Here is a 24,340-nt window from a genome sequence, read left to right on the forward strand (position 1 = left end):
CTATGGCTGTTTTTTTAATTTACACTTTTAATTCAAGTTACATACACTTGCTAGCGGAAATCTTAAGACTAAATTGTCCAGATGAAACCAACTACAGTGATCTTTCTGGTGCAGGTGGTCACATACCTTCAGGTAAAGCAAACACTACATTTCATTCACAGATGACTGCTGTGTGTCTGATTCTTGGTCCTCTCACCTGTAGCCCTAAGACCGAGGGCTGCCAGAGTCAGATTGTCAGCTGAGTTTCTGTCAGCGATGATGACGACAGCACCAGGGACCCTCGGTCTCCGTCCAACTGAGGGGGTCAGCAGGTATTGCCTGGTGTAGGTCACCGCCTCACCTGCAGAGGGAGACACACCATATCACAACTCTTAACACAAACATATCAAGCAGTTTGTACAGAAAAGGTAATCAAACAGAGAAAAAAACTGACCAATGTTATTTCCCGGGCTTTCATCAAACGGTGTGGACTGGATCTGTTGAAGAAGTGTGTCATACCTGCTATGGCGACTAAGTGGGAACCATGTTTTGGGTCTGTAGCCATATACTACAACTCCCACCTGAAACAGGCAGAAAATACATCTGAATATTGGAAGCAGATGCAGGTGTTTTCTCCACTGCCTGTTTTAAGATTTATTTTAAGGGCAGTACCTGAGAGTCCCGGGCTCCAATAGTATTGAGAGACCCTGCTGCACTTGCGAGGAGTTCACGCAGTGGTCTTGCGAGGCTACTTCGATCGGTAGATGCCGGAATCACAAACACCACGTCCAGACGTCCGCCCACACACACTGTGAGAAGATAATGTTGTAGAGGTAAGTAAGGTATGAAAATGTGTCAATGGGTATGGTAAGTACATAAAACAGGATGTGCGGCTTTGTTACCAGTGCGTTCATCTAGAGAGCTCTCTGTTCCCAATCCATTTGCAAAAGTGGGCTGCACGGTGAAACGATAACGACGGCCCAATCGCAGCCCAGTCACCTGGTAGAAGTTGGACGCAGCGGGGAGCGTAACAGACAAGCCTGGACCAATGTCTGAGAGATGTGAACAGTTATAATGATAGGACTGAAGAGCAGGCATAGTCTTAAATAAATAAATTACAACACTTCACCTCTCTCGTCTCTCCAGCGTAGAATATATCCTGTGGCGCCAGGAAGTGGAGTCCAGCCAAGCCGCACTGAATCCCTGGTAACCTCCGCAACTCGTAAAGTTGTGGTACGTGATGGGGGGGAGGGGGAACCAGCTGTATACACGGGTATAGAGAAGCAGCATTTCAATTGCATAAGACATTTCAACAAATATAATTGTTGGAACCCAAGATTTACAGATATATTAAACTATAGCACACAAGACAAACAGTATTCCCAGGCTTGACAGTGACTTTCAAGGTTTTACTAAGTCACTGAATGTTGGCAAGAAACATTTGACATTATACAAGATATTACTGAGGCCTAAAATGCAATATACTGTATATTATATTCTAAAGCTATATTTTACTACATTAAGCACTTTTATAAAAAAAAGTACTGTTATATGCATCCATTCTTTAAAAAAGTATGTTGCTGTACTTAGTTGCTTTATTTAATGATCTACATCTACACACTTTGGTTGGATATTTTAAGCATTAAAACAATAATATAAACGATAATGTCTGAGTAAAGAAAGACAGGACTCACGTGTGGTGACTCTGACAGACACGGGGGTTCCCTCTCTGTTTTGAACTAAAGCCATGACCCGCACTTCGTACTGGGCTCCCTGGTCCAACTGGTCTAAATCCACTGCTGTCACATCTCCCGCCACCAGCTGACTCCTCTCTTCACCACCTACAGCAGCACATAGTCGCAACAGTGAGGAGTGTAATACAGTCTGGCTGCAATAAATCACCCACCACAATAGAAAGCAACTTATTTCTTGAAGTCAAATTGATGCTTTGTGAGATGTATATGGGATTTTAACCCCAAAAAACATGTCAAGTTATAGGTCTACCATCTGTTCTCCTCCAAGACACACGGTAAGACGTTGCTCCCTGCACACCAACCCAGGTGACTCGGACCACCTCTCCACGAGCCTCCTGGACTTGCAGTGACGTCACAGTCCCAATCACAGAATTATCTGACTCTGGAGATCAGAACAGGAAACATTTAGTCAGTTATTTTATTTTGTACTACACTAGTCATAGCCAAGTTTCTCCCAAAAGACACTATAGACAAAAGCAATAATATGCATTTGATTCAGTGTGGTACCTGTTTTGAAACTCAGGGTGGAAGGACTCCCCTCTCGAGAGCCGGTAAGTGAAGAAACTAATACACTGTATGCTGAATCTGACTGTAGTCCGTCAATGGTGTAAGAAGAGACATCAGCGGCCACGTTACGAGTTGTTTCAACTCCTGCAAAAGCAAAATATGGCAGAGAAATGAACATTTAGATGTATGTCTTCCTCTAACTCAAGATACATAGGTTTAAATAACAATATCTAAAAACTAAGCTTTTACTATTCTTCATATTGCTTGACTTGCTAATCACTGCTTACCATCATCACTGCGCCAAGTGACCTTATAACCAGTTGCCCGGGAGGAACGTGACCATGCGATGCGTATCCCCTGAGATGTAACGTCAACAATGCGCAGGGCAGCCACCGATCCCCCGTTGGGATTAGTCTTACTAGTCAGTGTGACCACCTCTCCAACACGCTGGTCAACCACAGTCGCAACCCCAACTACCAGATCCTCATCCGGCTGCAGGCCGTCCATGGTGAAGGATGTGACCTCCGCCCCCAGAATACGGGACTGCTCTCCACCTGCAAGGCAGAACCGAAAGGAATACAAATGATGCACAAAAACTGAAGACTAAGTACAGATATAAATCAGTCAGATTCAAAATCTGTTTCTTTAAATAGTAATGATGAAATACAGCTTTTGCTATGTGTGCACATGTAAAAATGTGTCTTTGACTGTATATATATATATATATATATATATATATAGTGTTTCCCCTACCATTATCTGCCAACGGAGCCCCGCGCCCCCCCTGAAATTCAAGGTGTTACCAAACATATATATAATTTTTTTTTTAATAATTTTTTTTTCAATATATATAATATATACATAGCACCAAATTGCAACTAATCTATATCTACTGTCACTTTCCACATTGAACATGTGCTCTTTTATTAAATAAACTAAACGCTTTCATTTTAAGTTGAGAGTTTTGTGTTTAGTGTTTTCGACCCTAAGAAACACTGATGCATTAATCAATAACAATAATCCACAGCTCCTCTCTGCTCCGGAGGATTTAAAAAAAAAATATCCCAATGCCACCCCCCCCCCCCCCCCCCCGCTCAGGCAGCACCCCCCCAAAGCAGTAAACCTAGGGAAAACACTGAGATATATATATATATAATCTATTTGCACACATATTTTTATATACATTTGCTTTTATATTCGGGATTGTGGGAAACGCTATTTCGATCTCTCTGTCTGTACACACAAACTGGAAGATTGACAATAAAGTTGACTTTGACTTTTGACTTTGATCTTCATTTTGACCTTAAACATACAAATACATTGATACAAGTTTAAAAAGGATACACTCACAAACACATTGAAAACATACATCATATAACACTTACTGTTGCCTTGTCTCCAGGTAACCTTGTAACCCGTTGCCCCAGCAGCACCTGTCCAGCCTATTCTAATTCGCCGACTGTTGGCGTTTGTCACCCTGAGGTTAGTCACTCTGCCAATACCTTGCTCTGAAATGAAAGGTGTACAGGTCCTCATGTGGCAAAATTCAATGTATTCAGCTTTTTAAGAAAGCAAGTCTGAGGATTTACTTCAAGTAAGACAACAAGAAGACAGCTATGTACTAAATGTACATTCATCGCAGGTATGTATAATACAATTTACAGTATCTATGAACAGCCTTTAAAAATGTACAGTGTTCAGCTAAGTTATGTCAAAATACAGAATAGAAGGTTAATTCAATTAATTCTTAATACAATTAAATGGGTGTTTTGCAAATTTGCTTTTGGGTAGTTACAGGAACATGACAACAGGATGAAGCTACGAGCAGCACGGTCACTGCACCACACACCTGGTTTGATGTAGACAGTGACTGGGTCTCCTTCGTTTTCTCCCACCAGCGCTGTGACACTGACCCCATAAGACACTCCCACCGTCAGGTCTCTGAGGTCCAGGGTCGTCTGGTTTCCAGGGATATTCTGGATTTCCTCTGATCCCCCTGACATGACAAGAAAACACCAGTTGTACTAGTCTGTTTTTATCCATAGTCAGGCACTAACAAGATCTAAATAATTAATTAAAATTAGCCAGTGTACCTGCTTTGTTGAGGATAATGATGCGGTACTGCGTGGCACCGGCTACACCCGTCCAGCCGAGTCGGACGGTACTGCCCAGGGACTCCACAACTCTCAGGTTGGACACCCTCCCCACTGGCTGTTCCTCTGAAACACCAGAGGATTTGCGACACTCGGCTAAACATTTAACTTTTTTTTTTTATTCAAGATTTTATTAATGGCAACCAGTGCCTTTATTGTAGAAACAGAATAAAAGCTGCCAGCTCCACCAATGGAGCTTTAGCCATCCCAACAACAAAATGTTAATATCTCTACAGTAAAACATTTTGAACCGATCTTGGAAGTCAACCCCAGCACATTAATGAACCATCAATCAATCCATAATGAGTTGTGTTCCCCCAGGCTGAGTTACTGACCTCTGTTTAAGGTGGAGACAGGTGTGGCCTCCTCACGACCATCAAACAGGGTGTACAGGTACATGATATATTCTGTTTTGGGCTGAAGGCCTGTTAGCTCATGGCTGGTCGTGGTTCTAGGAAAGGTCAGGCTCTGGATTTGGCCTCCTGGAGAGGAAGCCACATGGTTGGATATTAGTGGGTTTGTTCAAGGATGTGAAAATGTATGACTATTCTGTAACACAGGGTTTCACATTTAAATGCAAGTGTAGTACATTTATGAAAAAAAACAGAACTAGTGCATTGTTCAAGATATACCTAAACTATCAGATTTTATCGTTTTTTTTGTTTTATTTCAGCCATCAAACAAAAAATCAAGTCATCAAGGTACAGTATGAAACTGCATTTAGCATTACTGTTGTCTATTTTAGTTGTGTTTTATGTTTATTTTAAAACAAATACATTTGCATCAACATGATACTTTTAGATTTAGCTATTGTTAGCCTGCATTATTTCATACCGTTTTTGATGATAATAAAAACGTCATAGTACCAATAGTCCTCCTGAAAACTATACAATGTTACATGTTATGTACTAAACAACTACAAAAGGGACAGGTGACATGCATACAGACCTTCCCCCTCCTTCCACTCCAGGCGGTACCCCCGAGATGACAGAATGATTCTCCAGGTGAGGCGGATGGTGGAGGGGCTGGTGGTGGCTGCTCTGAGCACCTGCTGCTCCTGGTGCTCTGAGGGACACACATGATATATCATATGTATGTGATTTTGTGATATGCCATAAGTAAAGTTAGATTTCCATCAACTTATCATTGAAAATGATAGATTGAAATGCCTTATTTTCAATGTGATGAGGCAAAAACTCCACAGTTCCTGTTCTGTGAAGAAGTGTTGACCCTCCTTAAGCTAGTGCGAGTATTCAGTCTAAATCAGTTAAATGTCAAGGTCAGTCAATCTTCATCAGCTGTACATAAACCTGTTAAGCCCGAGCCTGTTTTTCAGGTCTCAGGCTCGAAAATGACATTCCCAGAACAAATGACCATATCTTCCCTTCTAAAAGGGTTAAATTAATAATATTTTTTCTCAAAGCAAGGTTACACCTGTGAGTTGGATGTAGAAGTGTCAGAATCAATATAGATGTTTTTATTTTAAAGTAAATTCAGATTGAACACAGTAAAGAAATGTAAATTATTGTGTCCGTCCAAAAAAAAAAATTACTTATAGTGAAAACCACCCTTGAATGATGGGAGGGTAGACTCAAAGCTTTAGGAATCCAAACTACAACATATAATAAGTAGCCTGTATCAAGATTGATGCAAAACAAGTGAAATTTGACCTTTTTAGAGAGATTTAGCAACAAAAAACACTTCTGGGGTAATTTGGGTGGATTTGACCTATCTCTGGCCCCCCCTTGCTCGATTTTGCTGATTGACATCTCTTTCTAACCGTCAGAGCCAATGGAATCGAGGGGAACTCCCACATACTCCTTATTTGGTAATGTGTGTGTGTGAGACTGACGCATGGCCAAAACCGGAAGCTGACTTTTACTCTCCGATTTTTACATAAAAATGGAATTATGGATTATAAATTAAAAAAAATATTCCACAGAAACATTATCAACCTATCGATTAACCGATTCAGCCGCGTTTTTTCTCGTTTTAATGCCATTGAACAAGTCTTTTGATCAGATTGACAGCTACGGTGAGACGATCTCCCGTAAAAGCTACGTAAAGGTACGTGTTGTGATGTCTGTGTTTGCTTCCCCTGTCGCGAGTTCGGATCACTCAGTGATGATATATATACCTAAATAATCTGTGGAACCTCAGCTTTAATCGGATATATTGTATGTGCAGCTACGATAAGTAATAAGGGTATCTTTTATCTTGAGTTCTGTGCTAAAGTGCGTCAGCATTTTTCGCTCTGGGGTCATTTAGATGCTTCTTATGAGACTTGTGTTTTGTTTTGGTAAAAATGGTTTGGATCATCAGTTAGCTGAGATTCTTCCCGTTAATCTGGTATAACACATTTATAGGTTCTTAAATATTAAGATGCAGTGTCGTGAAAAAAAAGCCCCCGCCGAGGGGGGCTTTGGGGCTTAACAGGTTTTAATTAAAGTTTCCACAAAACCAAAAAGCTGGCTGGTTTTGGTGAAGTTGTGAAAACCAAACAATATACAGAAAGGAAAGATATACAGAAAATAAAATCTAAAAGTCAAACAAAACCAAATTAGGCTTGGCAGGTCGGCCTGAACCTGAACTTAACTAACTTCAACCCTGAGAAGCTCCTACTCCTTGCTTTTAAACAGGAAGTTCCTCCTACAGACAAACCAAAATGGATGCAATGAAATATGTCCAATCAAATAATTAAAAATGTCTAACTTCAAAAATATTGGTTAAAATTAGATCATTTGGGTTACTTTAAAAAGGATATTTCCTAAAAGAATGAAATTACTCAAATCATCATCTTCATCCTTCTGTAGTTTGTATATCATGACATATCCAACATATGATGGCATCTTGTCTTACGTTAGTCTTACAAAGGCAGAACATATGTGCAATAGTCACCGTCAATTGCCGTTATGCAAAATGTGTAATAGATTGTATAAGGGTGTAAATGGAAATATAACTATAGCTGAACATATGACTGACAACATTATCCTGAATATACATCCCACTGTGAAACCCTTCCAAACCATTATTACATCCGTATGCAGCATTTTAACATATTAACATTCACAACCTGCCTAAGGGTTCAAGAATCTGTTGCTAAAAAAAATGGCTGTTTTGAGGTTTGTTTTGTTTTGTTGCCCATATTCTTTCACTGACAGCCAAAAAATACAGTTAGTAAGTTTTATGATTTAAACTCCTCGGCCCTTAGGCTGCAGGTATAGTTGGCTTGCTTCAAAGAAATGCCGTCTGCGACAAAAAATATCACACAGGTCAGACCTGAGAGTACTTTCTCTCTGATACTGTATTTTGCCTAAGTAAATATATCAACAAATCAACAAAAAAGTACCAGGTGTCAGTGTGGAGCACAGAGGTCAGAGAACAAAGTCAGACCAGCCTCGGAGCCACAGGCAGGTGATGTCTGTCTTAGAGTCAGACTATACATACACTAACAAATTCAATGTTACACCATAACAGATTGGATTGAACACCATACAAAGCTATTGAAGTGGTTGGGAATTTAAAAGGAAGATACAAAGAAAACTCAAACCTTAAATGTCATGCAGTCTCAAATATATTGTTTGGGACTTAATGTGAGGGATCCTACATCTGAGAGAATGTTATAAATATCAACAATAAAGTTGCAAATAAATACAGTATAAAAGGCTTTATTCAATGTGGTCTTTTCTAAAACAAGATTCAATGTTTGGAATGTATGAAGGGACAGACAATTTGTCACAAACCGCAGACATCACAAATAGTCACTCTTCTGGTTTACACAGGAACAAACACACAAGGTACTGTGGTGTACAGTATACACAGCACTGTATACATCTTACTTATTTGAAAGCAGGATTTAGCAACACAAGGTTTCCTGTTCAGTACATTGACGCTGCGGTCACTCAGAACTTCATTCAAATAACACCGGTCCGACTGAAGTGACACCATATGGGCATTACTCACAAGAGACAGATGGTGTGTGTGTAACGGGTGTGTAGGTGTGATTAAAATGTTCCTTAAGAAGAGCTAAGCAGTAACATAGAACGGTTTTCAGGAGAGAGACAATCAGCAAAGAAGATTGTTGGTCATCTACTTCATCTCTTCTTTCTGTCCCTGTGCTTAGCAGGGCACAACTGAAGCAACCATATATTCAACAAGCATTATTTCTACTACAATCACTCATTTCAGGAAGACCAAAAGGACACAATACGTGGCATTTTTGTTGATTTTGTTTATGCATATGTGAGTTTTGAGAGGGAATACGGGGCAACAAACACAGAGACCATTTGTTTGGTGCTTTGATAAACTACTGACTACACCTACCCAGACCCGGCGGCAGACATACATCTCTGGGCGGGCATTTGATTTACCAGGGCGGGCCCATCCCGGGAAATCTCGAGATTTGTCAAGGGGGGGGGGGGGAGTTAGGTTGCCATAAGGCTGTTGACGGTCTTATTATAGGCTACATCCATTGGTTGTGTTTGTGGCACATTTGTAACGCTGTGCCAACTTGGGCAAGCACACAGGGTGGAGAGGTGGAGTAAGGTTGAGCGATGGAGAGAAAGGGAGAGAGAGAGATATTGAGCGAGGCAGAGAGCATGTGCAGCGGTCTGCTTGCGCACAGAGCAGGAGTTTGTGAGAGAGCCGGCTTGAGAGTCAATTTCTCTTCAAAATATAATTGATTGCCAGCCTCCCTTGTCCCTGGCTGGCTTGCTAACTCGTTGGTAACGTAACTGATGTCTTCTAATGTGCCTGCATCTGGCGCTGAGTTGCCATATTCCTTTCATGAACCACTTCCTGATATCCATTGTTGCAGATAAATATAAATGATAATAGCCAAACTAACCTAGCAAGAGTAAACTGACAGGCTGCTGTGCCGCATCTCACTCAAAAACCCACACGACTCAACCCAGCGAATAACCAGTCTCGCGCGTAGCCTTTCATTCAGAATTTCATAGCAAAATAAAAAAAATGATATTAAACTAATCTTTCAACATAGTTTAAAACAAAAATAAATATTAGGACAAAGCCCTACAAATAACAACAATAAACATAATCAGTGGCGGCTCCAGAGTATTTCTGTTGGGTAATCTATGGTAGGGCTAACCCATACAGTGCATGGTGGGGCTCAAGTCAGTATTTGCAATGTAATTACATACACGCTCCCCTTGACAGTGAAACGCCACGCGTGAGGTTTAGATTATTTCCCTGTCTCAATCCAAATTGAACTGTATGAAATAAAAAGGCACATTTGTCTTGTTGTAAATAAAAAGGGCGACCTGGAGTCAATCCTGCTATTTCCCCACAGGTGAAAGAGTTGACATTCTGAAAGCCCAACCCCTGCAGGGGGGTCTGGGGGATTCTCTCCCAGGAGATTTTTTGAAATACTAACATAAAATACACATTCTGGTACTCTCTTGAGAAGAAAAATAAATAAATCTATTACTACGCGACATATTTAAAAAAATGAATGCCATTTTAGTTTTGTGTTACTTTGTTCTGAAAGCTGAACCTGCTGCTCCTCACAGAGAGAAGAGGGAGAGGCTGTGAGTTACTTTACATTGTGGATAAGGGTGGATAGCCCCCATTGTTCTGTGTGTCAAAATCAAAGACAGCCCACACACCTATCAATCATCAAACCGTGGGGTCTCATTTCATTATGTGTTGATTTCTATCAACACGTAATGTTGTATCAATGTATATAGAGATGTACTACAGCAAAAGTATTCTCCGTCGGGACTTCCTGCAACAACACCACGCCGTTATCGTGATTCTGATTGGCCAGAAGACATTATCAAAGATGTTCTATTGAGAAGATGATCACTACGTGACAAAAGTTTTCAAACCGTTTATAGTCTTCGGTATTTACTGCTGTCTGTGCAATTTACTCCGCGCGAGTTGGCGGACTTTATTTAGCTTACTTTAAAATCATTTTTCATGGTGGGAATAAGCCATTTCTTGGTATGGCTGTAGTGCCGCCACTGAACATAATAATGAAACAGTTCAAATGTTGTATTCAGCCCTGATTAAAACAGCGGGCCCAAATCCTGGATGGGCGGGCCCCGCCCATGACGCCGGGTCTGCACCTACCTATCTTGAACCTGGCCGTTGCTACAGGACCCTCGTTGATGCCCTCGTACAGCGGGATGATGGTGACGATGTACTCAGTGTCGGCCTGCAGTCTGGACAAAGTGTGAAACACCTCAGTAACCTCCACCGTCTCGACATTTCGTCCTTGGTGAAGGGGAAGGAAAAATGATATATGTAAATACTAACTGTCAGAAAGGAAAGTGTTTTATTTTTTTTATTGTGTGTGTGAGCCTTGTCCTGACCTGTGAAAGGCCCCCAGACCAGACGGTAGGCCCGTGCGCCCCTAACGCCTCTCCACCGCACATGAACACTGCCCTCTGACTCCGTCTGCACTGATAACTGCTCCACTGCCTGAAGGCGCACTAAACACATGCAAAAACATGAACACTCAGTCACTTTGAATAATATTTGCCAATTGTATTGAAACACATTCCAACCACAAGGAGACAGTATCACTATATTTTCAATGTCTGTATTATATTGAGTTGGCTGATTATGATCAAATTACAACTTAAATCTTCATATAACAGTACCAAAGGCATTCATAACAGGCTACAGGGGGGACTCACGTGTGCGGGCGTTGAGGATGGAGGGGGATGCAGAGTTTCGGTTGAAAAGAGGGTAGAGGCTGACAACGTACTCTGTGTCGGGCTGAAGGGACTCCAGGGTGACAGAAGTGGAGTCTGCAGGCAGAGACCGCTCCAACAGCTGAGCAGCGGGCTGACCTGCTCTTCCAAAAAACACATAACAGACAGTGTAAGAAGTGAGGTGGGGGATGCCGAATAATAATTACTTCACTAATTGCAAGCACAAAATATACTGTTTATTAGGAATGCAACAATACTAACATGACATGCTTGGCCAATTTTAATAACAATGTGTCAGTTTTTTTTGTTGCTGCATTACAAGGGGTTACACTTGAATTCATGTTCATTTTGAAGATATTTTGTCATTTTCTGTATGATGATTTATAATTTTAATAATAAATAACAATTCAGTCAAAATGTATCCATGTTTCTAATTGTAACTTTTTTGTTACGAAATTAAGTAAGCATTTGTTAGGTCAAGCCTGATGATGCCTTTGACAATAAGCATGATCATAGTCACTTTCACACAGTGAGGCATACAGCTTAAAATGTAAGACTGGTATTGGATCAGAACTCAGGATGGGCCAATACTCATCAGCATCAGGAATTAAAAAGTTGGATCTTTGCATCCCTAGTGTACAGATTGTTAAACGATATATTAGCTAAGAAAATATGTGATCTGACTTCAATTCATTAAGGTTACCTAATTCTCACCTTTAAGTTTGGCAGCAAGCCAACTATAGAGAGCTTGTCAGAGCCAACTGTGTGTGTGTGTGTGTGTGTGTGTGTGTGTGTGTGTGTGTGTGTGTGTGTGTGTGTGTGTGTGTGTGTGTGTGTGTGTTGTGTGTGTGTGTGTGTGTGTGTGTGTGTGTGTGTGTGTGTGTGTGTGTGTGTGTGTGTGTGTGTGTGTGTGTGTGTGTGTGTGTGTGTGTGTCTTTTAGTATCAGTTTTGATCGCTGGAGTTATCCGTACGAGTACAGGCAGACATAGCAACAGGTAGAAACTTCACACCACTCATTACAGGATACACAGAGTCCTCATTTAAATACTCTCACACATGTTCAGGCCTAACTAGTCAGAAGAGGAGCACCATGTGAGACTGGCACTCCTGCCACATGTTCGGATGCAGAAACTGTTTGTATGAGCCCTCAGGGGCCACTTTTCTCTCCTGAATCACAGCATAGGAACCCAGACATCTTGACACTGTTATAATCTATGCCACACCCTGTCTCTAGACATTTAAGGACAAAATGACTGACAATATGTAACATAAGTGAAGGTTTCCACCATCTATCCATATTTAAAGTTTGGTGATGATGAATATACTTTTATATATTTTAGGTAATGATTTTGCAGAAAAATCCTTGCAAACAGTCGTGCCTGAGGGTGGTAAGCTGTTAGAAAGCTCATGTTTCCTCAGCTATGACTGCTGTACATTCTCAACATGTTTCCAACTTGCCGCCAAAGGTTAACTGCTATCGACTGCTACAGTTTCTTTTCTCCTTCATTTGAAATGTAATCATTCATTCTGTCAAAATAGTTTTTTGTGAAAAGATGATTCTGCTACAACACAGGTACTTAATGTCTGTTTTTTTCAAGCCAAAAAGAGGAGAGAAGTTGCTAATGCACTGTAAGTCAATCAGATGAGAGGCAGAGAGAAAAAGAAAGTATGTTAGACAGAGATAACATACTTATTACAAATAAACTCAACTAAACTAAATAAAAGGTGCTGTGTTCCTGACCTTGTGGTCCATAGGTGAGTCTGTAGCCCTGCACAGGAGTCGAAGGCTGACCCCAGTCCACAGCGAGCGAGAAGGAGCCTGCCTGAGCGAGGCGTAGACTGGTGACCCCTGGCAAAGATCCTTTGTGAAGAGGAAAAATAGACACTGCAGATGTATGACGGTGACACATTAAACATTAAGGGTTCTTTCTTGTGTGGGAGAGGTGTTGAAGATGAAGCAAATGCAGATGTGCAAAAAAAACTGCATTACTCAAATGGCCACTTTATGCTGGCACTAAAAGAGCGTCAATCCCCAAAGACCCCCATGTTAAAATTCCCAACATTACAGCAGAAACACAAATATGAACAGAATAGTACATGAAATTATAAATGCACCTATAGCCTCTACTTCCATTTATTAAAACTGTATTGGGGTTAATTTTTTACAAAACTCACATGTTAAATTATATTATGGCTTAAAGTTATGCATAATTTAGGGCGTGAACGCTTTGAGTGACTGGTGATTAACCTCACAGCCTTGGCTCTTCACATTTGACTTACTTGTTCGTTGTTTGGCAGAAGCAGACTCCCCCAAACTGTTTGGGTATTGGGCAATGACAGTCACCAGGTAGTCGGTTCCTGACCTCAGCTCTCGTGCGGAAAACGTCCTCTGACTGGCAGGGACAGTGTCCTGCGGGGATAGACAGAGGATATTTTGAGAAGTTAGTGACTAATTTAGATGGGTGAGACATGAAATTCTTTTATTTTCATTATGTCTGCCAGGATAAGCAAATGTTACTCTTCGCTCTGCCAAGTTGTAATCCCAACAGCATCTACATAAAGAAGATCCACCCAAAGAAGGAATTTACTTTCAACAGCTGAACCTACCTGACGCATGTCTGCTGTGATAGGCTGACCCAAGCCGGAGAGTGGCACATACTGGATCACATAGCCACTCAAAGGACCCCCCGCTGCACTCCAGCGAAACCTTAGAGTATCAGACGTCTGGCCTGTGAACTGAATGTTTGACGGACCAGAAAACGCCTCTGAAAGCAGGTTGAAACATAGATACAATTAAATGCAGGTTTACAATGTGACAATAAAGTCTGAGTCTACGTTTTTTAAGGTAACCCACATCACCCACATGACCTACATACCATCACTAGCGTAAACTCCTCCTGCTTTGGTACACAGTAGAGGGCTCACAAGAGGAAGAAGAGTGTTCAGCAGTTTAAAGTCCCCAACAAAGGATGTAAAATCACTGCTGGGCTGGGAGGAGATCTGAGACAGTTCACTCCTGTCTGCACTTTTTATACCTAACAAAACACAGAACATTTAAAAAAAAAAGAGAAATCAATGTTGCTTGAGTGAAAAATAAAATCCCAATTTCTTTGCTTTGCAGAGGCACTGCTACAGTAGGTGAGACACTTACCGACTGCAAACACATGAACTCCCTGACTGCGGAGCTTCTGTGCTGGTTCCTGAACGCTGTCTTGTGACTTCCCATCTGTGATCAGGATGGTGATCTGAAATGTACCCACAGGTGGAATAAGAAACACAAAAAGCACTATGTTAAGTATGCAATTTTATAAATATAAAAGTCCTAAGAATGGCTGCTCCTCAGACCTTTGGGACATCCCGACTCGACGCAGGATTGAAGAAGTTATCTGCAACAAACTTGAGACCAGCACCAGTGCGTGTGTTTCCACCCTTATAGTTCAGACTCTCCACAGCGTTGACCAGATCAGTGCCATCCAGGTAGGTAGTCAATTTAAATTCAACTCTGGAGGGAGATACATTTACATTAAATACATAATGCTGCACCTGCTTTAGGATCATTTGTCATTGCATGTACAGAAGAGTAATGAATAGGGATGTAACGATATACTGAATATCGCGGTATCGCGATAAATAAACGTCTCAATACCGTCGTGAGACTGACAAAATCTACCGCGATATTACATGGTTAATTATTATTATTTATTTGAAACCTTTATTTAACCAGGTGGTCCCATTGAGATCATTGATCTCTTTTTCAAGGGAGACCTGTCCAACATGGCAGCAAGTAGGTTACAACATGAACATAAAACAACAGATAACACAAAAGGACATCGTATTTACAGGGCTACATGTACATACCTAGAGACATTGACAAGTACCAACAGTATATTTATATCTCGCCCTGTCAATAAGCCTCACCTTCTTGGCAAAAACTGTATTGTTTTTGAAGTGGTAGAGAGACAATGCACAGTTTTACCCACTGCTGTCACCCATGGCCAAAGCATATCTCTCTGCCCCACAGAGGTGGGGTTAGACTTTTTCGCTGTCCGTCATTTTGACAGACAGGATTGTACGGCAAAGTACGGTTTGGAAAGGTTATCATTTCCTTTTGGAGGGCATGCATAAATCGGCAAACACCAGAGCCTCGCTGTGGGGAAACTTTGGCGCCGTTCCGAGTTTGTTCTAATCTGTCAAAATGACAGACGAGAGTTTTTCCACAGCAGGGGACATTGTAAACGCCCAAACATCCCAGCTTCTACCTGGAAATGTGGACATGCTCATATTCCTAAAAACCTGTCTGATGATGCTGAGTGAGTGAGTTTGAGTTGAGTTACTTGAAAAACTAAAGTGAAACTTGATTTATTTTATTGCAGGGTCTGATTATTATATGTCCTATTTGTGAGATGCAGTGGCACAAAGAAAATGCCTACTTTGTTTGGTAGTAGGCCTACTAGGTCAAAAAACACTGGTTGTTCTTGTTCCAGTCTGTTACTGTCACTTTGTTTTTGATACTTTAAAATACTACTATCCTACTAAAATGCTGTACAAATCAGATTTATTATTTAATAAAGACATTTTTTTCAAGTAAAAAAAAAAGAATTCAAAATAAATGTTTCCCCCAAAAGTCTTTGAACTTTTTTTTAAATTTATTTTTCAATATCGCGACAAATATCATACCGTGGACTTGTTATCGCGATATTATCGTACTGTGAGTTTTTGGTATCGTTACATCCCTAGTAATGAATATGAATGTTTGTGAATATTAATCATTTCAGTCACCTGGAGGTGTCGCTGTATTGTATTGCACCAAACCGTATCCCGGTCTCGCTGACAAAGCTGGCAAATGGTTTGACGATTCCAGTCATGAAGCCTTTCACCTGAAGAAAGTTTGCTCGGCCAATACTGGAAGACCCGTCAACCAGGAAAACAATATCTGCTGCTTGCACATTATTACACTTGCCTGCAAATACAGAGGGATGAAGAATACATTGAGAGAACACACTTTTTGTCCACGTGAGGAGGCAAATTGGAGCTGGTGTGGTAGTTGGGAGGATCATTTGATTTATATTTACCCTGAGCTTCAGCCTGTTTCATGGAGAACAGCAGGACAGTCACAGTGAAAAACCAGGTCCCCATCTTCACAAACCTGGGCACAAAGAGAGTAGATTACACTTGTTTTATCATGTCTGAAACCATCAGAACTCAATGCAAAACAGTCTGACCACATTACAAAATTGTAATTTTATAGTTATTTTACATTTTCTGTTAATAGCAGCATTTGTTTCATAAACATTTAATTGAAGCCCCCTTTTGAATTACATTGTATCGAATGGGTGTACAAACTTTGAAGAAAGACCTTTATGTACCTATATGTTGTTTTGTTATCATTCATTTTGCTAATGTATAACAATTAAAAAATGGTACTCTTTGAGACCATCAAAGTAGTACCAGTAAATGGAGAAAAATACATTTGATTGGGAACCAAATGTATTACAAAATATATAAACCTGAAAACATTTTTTATTATTCATTCTTGCAGGGTTAGACCGCCTTGTTTTTGTTTAAACTAATACTCCTTCTTTCCTTGTGGCTTCAGGTCGTGTAAGTCTCTGTTGGAACCCTCTTCTGTCAGATCAAATGTTGCCATCCATAATATTCTTCACAATCATCAAAATGTCAATGTCAAAGTCAACATTATTGTCAATCTTCCAGTTTGTGGTGTCAGACAGTCATATTTGTTTTTAATTTATTTGAGGCTCCTAATGTTATTACGTTCCTGTTCAGCTGCATTACACGTCATTTGTTCCACAGCCTACAGTATGTTGAGGGTAGTTAAGCCCTGTTATTTGTCAGTCTCCATGTTTCTTTAGAGTTATTGCCATTGTTCCTGCCTGTACCTGTTCTGAACCACCTAGCATCTTTGATATATACGCCTATATGCCTGCCAACCTCCCTTTGAACACATTTTCTTGATCTAAATGTTTGTCTGACTACCAAGTGTTTCGCTTGTATTATACCAGTTAAACTTGACAAGATGCTTTAGGTGAAAGTCATGTTTGCATGTTACATGTTCACTGTTAGCATTGTAAAACTACTCGGACTAAATAGTTCCTACTTCCTACACTAGCATAAATACCCAAATCAGAGCCTCTAGTGCAAGTTAAGGCAGGAATATGAAATTGATCAATTACAATAAAACCAAAACAAACATTAACACCTGTTAAGATGGCTTACTGATTCGAAATTACCATATATTGTTATGATGAATATAATAAGACCTTCAAATTACAATGAATAACGACCTCAAAATCTGCACACTGAAGCCAGGGAAAATATTATTGTAACTCTTGTCATTAACTTTGTGTCAATACAAACATTGACCTGCAATGTGGACACATCCAAATGAATGGCAAATACCAGATACGCATAAACAAATGTTCCCTGACCTGCAACTCGAAACTCAAGTTGATAAAATATGTTTATGCAATTGTGATCTGTGAGTATGAAATCAACTCCCCACATATTTAACAATTCATTTTCTTAATTGCCAAAACAGAACTACATTGTCCATCATGCACTGTTGTGACAACGCAACACAGTAAACATCACAAACACTTAATCATGTATGTTGGAAACACATTGAGCAATGTAATGATGAAGATGATCTGCTTATGTTTTACTTTTCATTACTTGTATTGTATTTGTTGTGTGTATGCAAATATTAACAATGTGATATATTTACATTATACTTGGCGTCACACATTTATGTCCTAAAATGTCATATAAAAAAGGCAACATTTGTTCTCCTTACCAGCTAAATTAATCACTGCATTCTCGCATAAAATAAATCAGGACAAAATGTATGTACAAATGAATGTACAGCAGATAAACTCCTCTAAAGTCTGTTGGCCAGATTTAACTATTTTTGTTTCAGGAGTGAAGCACATACTCATCTACTGCCCACTCACTGCATGAACCATATTTCCATAAGAATGTACTACTATATGTCTGGAGTGCAAAAGCCAGAACAGAATGCAATTGTGTTATTATGAAAGTGAATTTTTACATTCTTTGGTGCATACAATAAGACAGTCCAGGACTTTCACATGTAGATTTTCTTTTTGGCCTGTGTCACATTTACAAATCATCATCATCATCACTGCTCACAAGTTAGGAGCTAAACTATCAATCTCAGCCAATTTCTGTGACAGCAATCATCTGATAAGCGGAATCCGATATGTATGTGGGGTACTTCTTTCCATAACAACCTATATACACAATCACCTATTCATAGAGGTAATGCAAGACACAGTGGCACTGGCTACTGCAAATAGCTGACAGATGTTGAGCCAACGGACAAAACCTCTGATCTACTCCGTAGAGCTATGGTAGCTACAGTAAACATTGTCAGGATCAAAACCACTGGGAACCACTTAAGTTGATGAAACCAAATGTATAAGAGAGAGCAGCAGGACAACATCAGACATACGTGATTTTCTGAGCATGTAAAGGAATGCAAGGAAAATCAACATCATCTGGAATGTGGTAGGACATTGACCTGAACCAGACTGACTGTCAGTGCTCCCCTGAGAACTAGCCCACATGAGACAGCTGTAGTTGATAATCACGCAGACAAGCCCCAAAACATTCCCAGGAGACAGAAAAAAGGGCTCTTGCTGCAGTGCTGTACTATTATACTATGGCTATACAATAGCTGTTCCGGATAGTTTCGCATTTTGTGAGAAACATGTATTGGCTTCTTTCTAAGAGTTGGATGAGAAAACTGACACCATTGTCACATCTATCTCATACATAGCAGTACACGGCCCAAGTTAGCTTAGCTTAGCAAACAGGGAGACACTGCTTTCTCAGTTGGATATTATTGCAAAAATTAAAGCAAAAAAAAATGCTGTTGTTTTAATCACTGCACCTGGCCAAGAAACAGTTTGACACACAACCCCTCCTAAAACCATAACAACTAATTGTTTAACTATAGTTTTTGCATGGATTAAACAAACAATATATGACAACATGTTCATTTGTGAGCTTTAGGGGTTCTGGCAGCTGGATTTTGTTACCTTTGGGCAGAGTCTTGCTTTTTCAACCATTTTGCCAATCTTTATGCTAAGCTAAGCTAAATGTCCTCTGGCTGTAGCTTTACATTGACCTACAGATGTGAGTGTGGGATCAATCTTCTAATCTATCCTTCTCTAAGAAAGAACATTTGCAAGTTTCCCAAAATGTTGAAACTATTCCTAAATAATTATGTTATTATCTGGTGTGAGGGTTAGGGTAATGTTGTGAATCGAGTGGCCCATGGTGGTGGTGGGGTTATGGTATGGGCAGGCGTATGTTATGGACGACGAACACAGGCCACTCGATTCACAACATTATCCTAACCCTAACCCTACCCCTCACACCAGATACTGACTGGTTTTCGGACCCCCCCAGACCCCCCCCAATAAAGCAAAAATGCACGTTTCAGAGTGGCCTTTTATTATGGCCAGCCTAAGGCACACCTGTGCAATAATCATGCTGTCTAATCAGCATCTTGATATGCCACACCTGTGAGGTGGGATGGATTATCTCGGCAAAGGAGAAGTGCTCACTATCACAGATTTTTTCAGATTTGTGAACAATATTTGAGAGAAATGGTTATTTTGTGTATATAGAAAATGTTTTAGATCTTTGAGTTCATCTCATGAAAAATGGGAGCAAAAACCGAAGTGTTGCGTTTATATTTTTGTTCAGTGTACACTGTGTAGTGAATACTCATTATCAAACTCTAAAAACCCTTATGACTAAAAATACACCAGAATCTCTTGGCCTTTTCCCATTTTATTTTATTTGTTCAAGACATTTCTTCAAGCCGGAAGCTGAATGCCACTTACCATGAATGTGTGTTCCTGATTTAAGATGCAGAGCCCACAAAACCAACAGTTGTTTTTACCAAACTCAAAAGGCACACATTAGCTTAATATGTTCCAAATGTAATGCTCATTTCCGTTTTTTTAAAGTATTTATTCTCAGACTTCTACGGCAATACAATTAAATAAGGTACAATTAGCTCATGACGAGCCACATCAGCATGTTCACCTTTGATGTTATTTTAATTTGCTGTAATCTAATGAAACCATGCATATTTCTGGTTTCATTATGTTAACCAGGTTTTGAGACCACAGTCCATACCCACAGCCTTTTCTGAGCAATTGCATCTTGACTTACTTAACAGATCATAATTAAAAGGCATTAATTACGTGAGAGCCATCAAAAAACTGCTGGAAACTAAAATTGGTATCGGTATATGTTGAAAGCTTTCTCTTCCTGTCACTCACACAATATACCTACAAACCCTACTGTAATTAAGGCCCCTTTCTAAAGTTAGAGTACTGTGGGAGTAACATCCTTTGCTGATAAAGTCATGTTTTATTACAGCATATGCAAATACATTCATCAAGTACATTCCTAGGGTGGCCTCCACACCTGGAATTGTTTAAAGAAGAAAGTAACTGCTTTATAGCCCCACCCACCATAGGCCACCTGGGACTTAAACAAAACACAGGGGTTTAGAAGGTCAATGTTTAGTATCAAAGTGCAGCTAAATGCCACCCTCAACAGTAGTCAAGTGAGGACTGGGTGTGGGGAAAAAACAACCTGTCATAAGGGCATAGATAGAGGAAGAAAAGGACTTTGCGGGGACAGGAAGAAAAAGAGATTTGGACTCATCCCACTGAATCTGGTGGGAGCAGTACAGAGGCTGCATTCTGAAAGCTCGGCTCAGGCAGGATCACAGAGTTGTGGTTTAGTAGAGATGCCATTCTCCCAGGGGGGCGGCGGGCCACAGTGCAGGATTGGGTAAGAGCCAGTTACTCTCAGCATAACATCAGTCATCAGGGGACAGAAAGTGACACACATGGACAGGGGGATGTAGGGTCATATTAGGGTGGGGTGCCACAGTAAATTACCAAAGTCTCCTGCAAATTTGCTCACACACCAGAATGTTGTGTACTTGGATAACAAAAGCTGCTGGTGGCAAGAACAGAAGAGACTTACTCCGAGTCTGTTTGGGGGTCAAAACAAGTTGACTGGTCATTCACCTTTGACCTGTGCCCTCAGGTCAAGTGCAGCATGCCTCACTTCCGTCAATAATGAACTTTAAGTCAGTTTCTTCATCCAAGCTAAACAAAAGTACTAAAAGCAGTCAGCTTTTAAAAATATTCTGTGACCTCTTGTTGGAACAAGTTTCAAAGGAACCACTAATCTTATCCTCCTTTTTTACAAGCTTTGTGTTACTATTTACAATAGCCAGATGGAATAAATCAGGGAAATTATTGCATTTACCAATAGGGTATCTCGGTCAAAGACATAAATGAATGAAGACAAAAGTTTAAAATCCCCTAGTTTACAGCTAGTTTATTCCAAAAATAAATACAGGAAAACGTTTGTAAGAACCAGTAACATTAAAAAAAATACTTAAAACACCCAGAACTTTTCCTTAAAAAGGCCCATTGTTGTTGACATTGTGAAGGAAACAACAATATTTAAAAGTACCCCTCTGGAAATAATGTTCTATTATGGTTAACAGAAAATGTTCCCTTCAAAAAACATCAAACAGACCCAGTAATCAGCAACAGTCCTCTGGATGACACACTTGGGATCAGTCCATATTGCACCAGAGTGGCACGCAAGAAAGGAAACCAAGTATGGCTGCATTGATAATGTGAATGAAAAGAGGAGGAGGGGGGCACTGAAGGTGAGGCAGAGAGGAAGGGTCTAATAATTAATGCTAAAGGATTTTTTTGAGCCATTAATTAAAACGTCAATATCAATGGAATTATATCCCGGTGTTGCGTGAGAGACAGACCACAGCAAAACATGGATGCACTTAGAAGTGGAACAGACAATTGAAACCAACGAGACATAAAAGCAGAGAAGGCAGAGGAGGAAGTGAAGGAGTTGATGCCCTTCCTTTGTGCAGCATCATGGTGTAGCAGCCAGGAGTATAGCCCTATAACCAAATGGGTTCAGCTGAGGTCAACTTGCTTGTGCACTCCCCCGTTTTCCTTTGCAACTGTAATGAACACTTATGCAAAGTCAGACAATGTTTGTAAGGGGTATAATTAGGCCTACATATTATGTGGGAGTTAGACATCCGTTCCTTTAAATAGACATTACAAATAAATTCTGATAAATTACATTTCATGAAGGGTGAAAAAAAGGAGATTGTTCTGCTCAGTCTTGTTCAAAGTCAAGGGTTTGTTGCAGGAAAATTAATAATCTGAGGAGTTGAGTATTGGCAGATATAAGTGCCCATCGCCCAACTAGACTAGAGTTATCACCTAACAGCATGAACATGCAGAGTAAATCAATGCAGAAATACATTTTCATCCAAACATACATATATATATATATATATTTCTGTAAAATATAAGTAGAAATGCAGCTTAAAAGTGTGCACAGCCTCAATTCAGAAAAGCACCAGTAATTCCATAAATATATTTTTATTATGCAAGTGCACATGAGACACAAGGGCTGCCACAGAGCCCATCGCCGGGGATCAGCTCCCCGCCTCTGACTCCTCTTACCTGGGGAAGTCTGCTCCGTGCACTGGGGCCACAGCCTGCCGCTCCTCACCTTTCCACCTGTGGCATATCCAGCCCGAGCTCTCCGTGCACTGTCTGGAAGTCACAGAAGTATTCCCAGTCACCCGTGTCCAAAGTCACAGCTGCAAAAAAACAGAAGGCAATGATCCACTGTAGCTCAATAAGTGAACTTCTGTCGCTGCATCCCTTCAGGAGACGTAAACGCGTTGAACTGAACACAAGCAGCAGCAGAACAGTCCAGACTTGTTGGGATGCCTGAAGGGGAGTCCTACGCTCTCCCTTTCTGCCTTTTTCCCCACCTCATTCTCACCGCCTCTTGTCCCTCCCTGCCCTGCTCCTGCTAGCAACCCACGTTCCCAAGCAGAGCTGTAACTTTAGCCCAGAAATCCCGCTATTTTTTTTTTTTTAAAAACACTATCGGGGTCACGATTTCACACAGGTTGATTTTTTTTAACTCCCACGTGGTTTAGTTGCCTGCTTTAAATGTAAGCAGGAACATACAGGTTGACAACAAATCCAAAGAATAATACACACGTTTTCTTTAACAAATTAAATCTACTTGTATAAATGTGTTTTTGGTTAAATGTTTTTATCTTGTTGAAGTTCAATGTTTTATGTTTTTTTGTAAAAAACCCTACAATTGACAAATGAAAAAATACAAAAGGATAAGTGGGGTCAGGTCAGCTGTCACAATGTATACTTTTTTTTATACCTAATTTGTTCTGTGTGGTTCACTTATTATGCTTATTTGTTAGGATATTTTTTGTTTAAGCCTGATCAGCACTAACCCCATGGCAATTGTAACCTAACCAAGCTACCAGTGAACCAGGTTAATATATTTTCGATTTAAACTGTTTGAGGGATACATTTTCAAACCCAACTGAGCAGATGCATGCAAAGATGCAAAGCATGCTATGTTAAAATGGAAATGTTAATGTTAGAATGAGTCGCTTGGATTTTGAGACCAAGTTTTGGTCTCAAAATCATTGAGTTTTCTGAGCTCTCTCAGGCCCTGTGGCATTAGAAATTAGATTACTGTGGCATTTAACTTACTCATGAAAGTATTCATGTTAGCACAATACATTTCTAAGTGAAGCCATAGGAATTAAATATTACCTCCATTCGTATTTCTTTATGTTCTCAATGTTCTAACCATATTGTAAGCCATGGGGCAGTAATGCCAAGACTGATACATTTCATCAATAATGTTTCATCCTCTTTTTTTCGGATATACACTGCCTTTGCAACACATTTACTGTTCAGATGGAGGGAGAGAGAGAGAGAAGACAGAGGGTGGTGTGAAGCACACAGTGCTCCAAATAAATCTGTGCAAGGCAGATGTTCTTATGCAGCTCTGGATCTTTAAATCAGCCAACAGAACTGAAACCGTAACCATGCTGCACTAATAAAAACACATTCCAGCTCTAGTGTGCGTGTTCTCCCAACACTGCAATTTTAGCCTGACTTGGTTAGGGACAATGGAGACAAGATGACTTGTGGTTTAAACTGCTTCGATTTACACTTTGCTCACAGTTTCCCACCTAAAAATATGTTCCTTTAAACATTCTCATGTGACATCCCTCAACATGAGCAGGCTACAAAAGTAAACCTAAGAATGGCTACTCTGTGATGAAGGTGCATTTTGCTTTAGGACAGTTATCCCATC

General features: G+C 40.3%; 1 protein-coding gene across 1 annotated transcript in view; it reads right to left on the reverse strand.

The window, feature by feature from the left end:
• col7a1 (collagen, type VII, alpha 1) overlaps positions 1 to 22,885 on the reverse strand; it is a 78,691-nt gene extending 55,806 nt beyond the window's left edge. Inside the window, exons 1-26 of the mRNA XM_034223813.1 lie at positions 22,657 to 22,885; positions 16,144 to 16,217; positions 15,851 to 16,031; positions 14,417 to 14,573; positions 14,223 to 14,316; positions 13,948 to 14,106; positions 13,679 to 13,836; positions 13,352 to 13,481; positions 12,813 to 12,932; positions 11,053 to 11,208; positions 10,726 to 10,845; positions 10,484 to 10,627; positions 5,342 to 5,458; positions 4,729 to 4,875; positions 4,334 to 4,459; positions 4,090 to 4,236; positions 3,626 to 3,748; positions 2,528 to 2,794; positions 2,241 to 2,384; positions 1,984 to 2,115; positions 1,674 to 1,820; positions 1,109 to 1,240; positions 882 to 1,031; positions 652 to 788; positions 434 to 560; positions 197 to 340 (exon numbers count right to left, since the gene is read on the reverse strand). Coding sequence (XP_034079704.1) covers positions 197 to 340; positions 434 to 560; positions 652 to 788; positions 882 to 1,031; positions 1,109 to 1,240; positions 1,674 to 1,820; positions 1,984 to 2,115; positions 2,241 to 2,384; positions 2,528 to 2,794; positions 3,626 to 3,748; positions 4,090 to 4,236; positions 4,334 to 4,459; positions 4,729 to 4,875; positions 5,342 to 5,458; positions 10,484 to 10,627; positions 10,726 to 10,845; positions 11,053 to 11,208; positions 12,813 to 12,932; positions 13,352 to 13,481; positions 13,679 to 13,836; positions 13,948 to 14,106; positions 14,223 to 14,316; positions 14,417 to 14,573; positions 15,851 to 16,031; positions 16,144 to 16,207 — 3,523 coding nt within the window. The 5' untranslated portion in view covers positions 16,208 to 16,217; positions 22,657 to 22,885. The remainder of the gene's footprint in view (positions 1 to 196; positions 341 to 433; positions 561 to 651; positions 789 to 881; positions 1,032 to 1,108; positions 1,241 to 1,673; positions 1,821 to 1,983; positions 2,116 to 2,240; positions 2,385 to 2,527; positions 2,795 to 3,625; positions 3,749 to 4,089; positions 4,237 to 4,333; positions 4,460 to 4,728; positions 4,876 to 5,341; positions 5,459 to 10,483; positions 10,628 to 10,725; positions 10,846 to 11,052; positions 11,209 to 12,812; positions 12,933 to 13,351; positions 13,482 to 13,678; positions 13,837 to 13,947; positions 14,107 to 14,222; positions 14,317 to 14,416; positions 14,574 to 15,850; positions 16,032 to 16,143; positions 16,218 to 22,656) is intronic.
• Between the last annotated feature and the right edge of the window lie 1,455 nt (positions 22,886 to 24,340).

This window comes from Gymnodraco acuticeps, unplaced genomic scaffold (genome assembly GCF_902827175.1).
Source record: "Gymnodraco acuticeps unplaced genomic scaffold, fGymAcu1.1, whole genome shotgun sequence".
Taxonomy (NCBI): Eukaryota; Metazoa; Chordata; class Actinopteri; order Perciformes; family Bathydraconidae; genus Gymnodraco; species Gymnodraco acuticeps.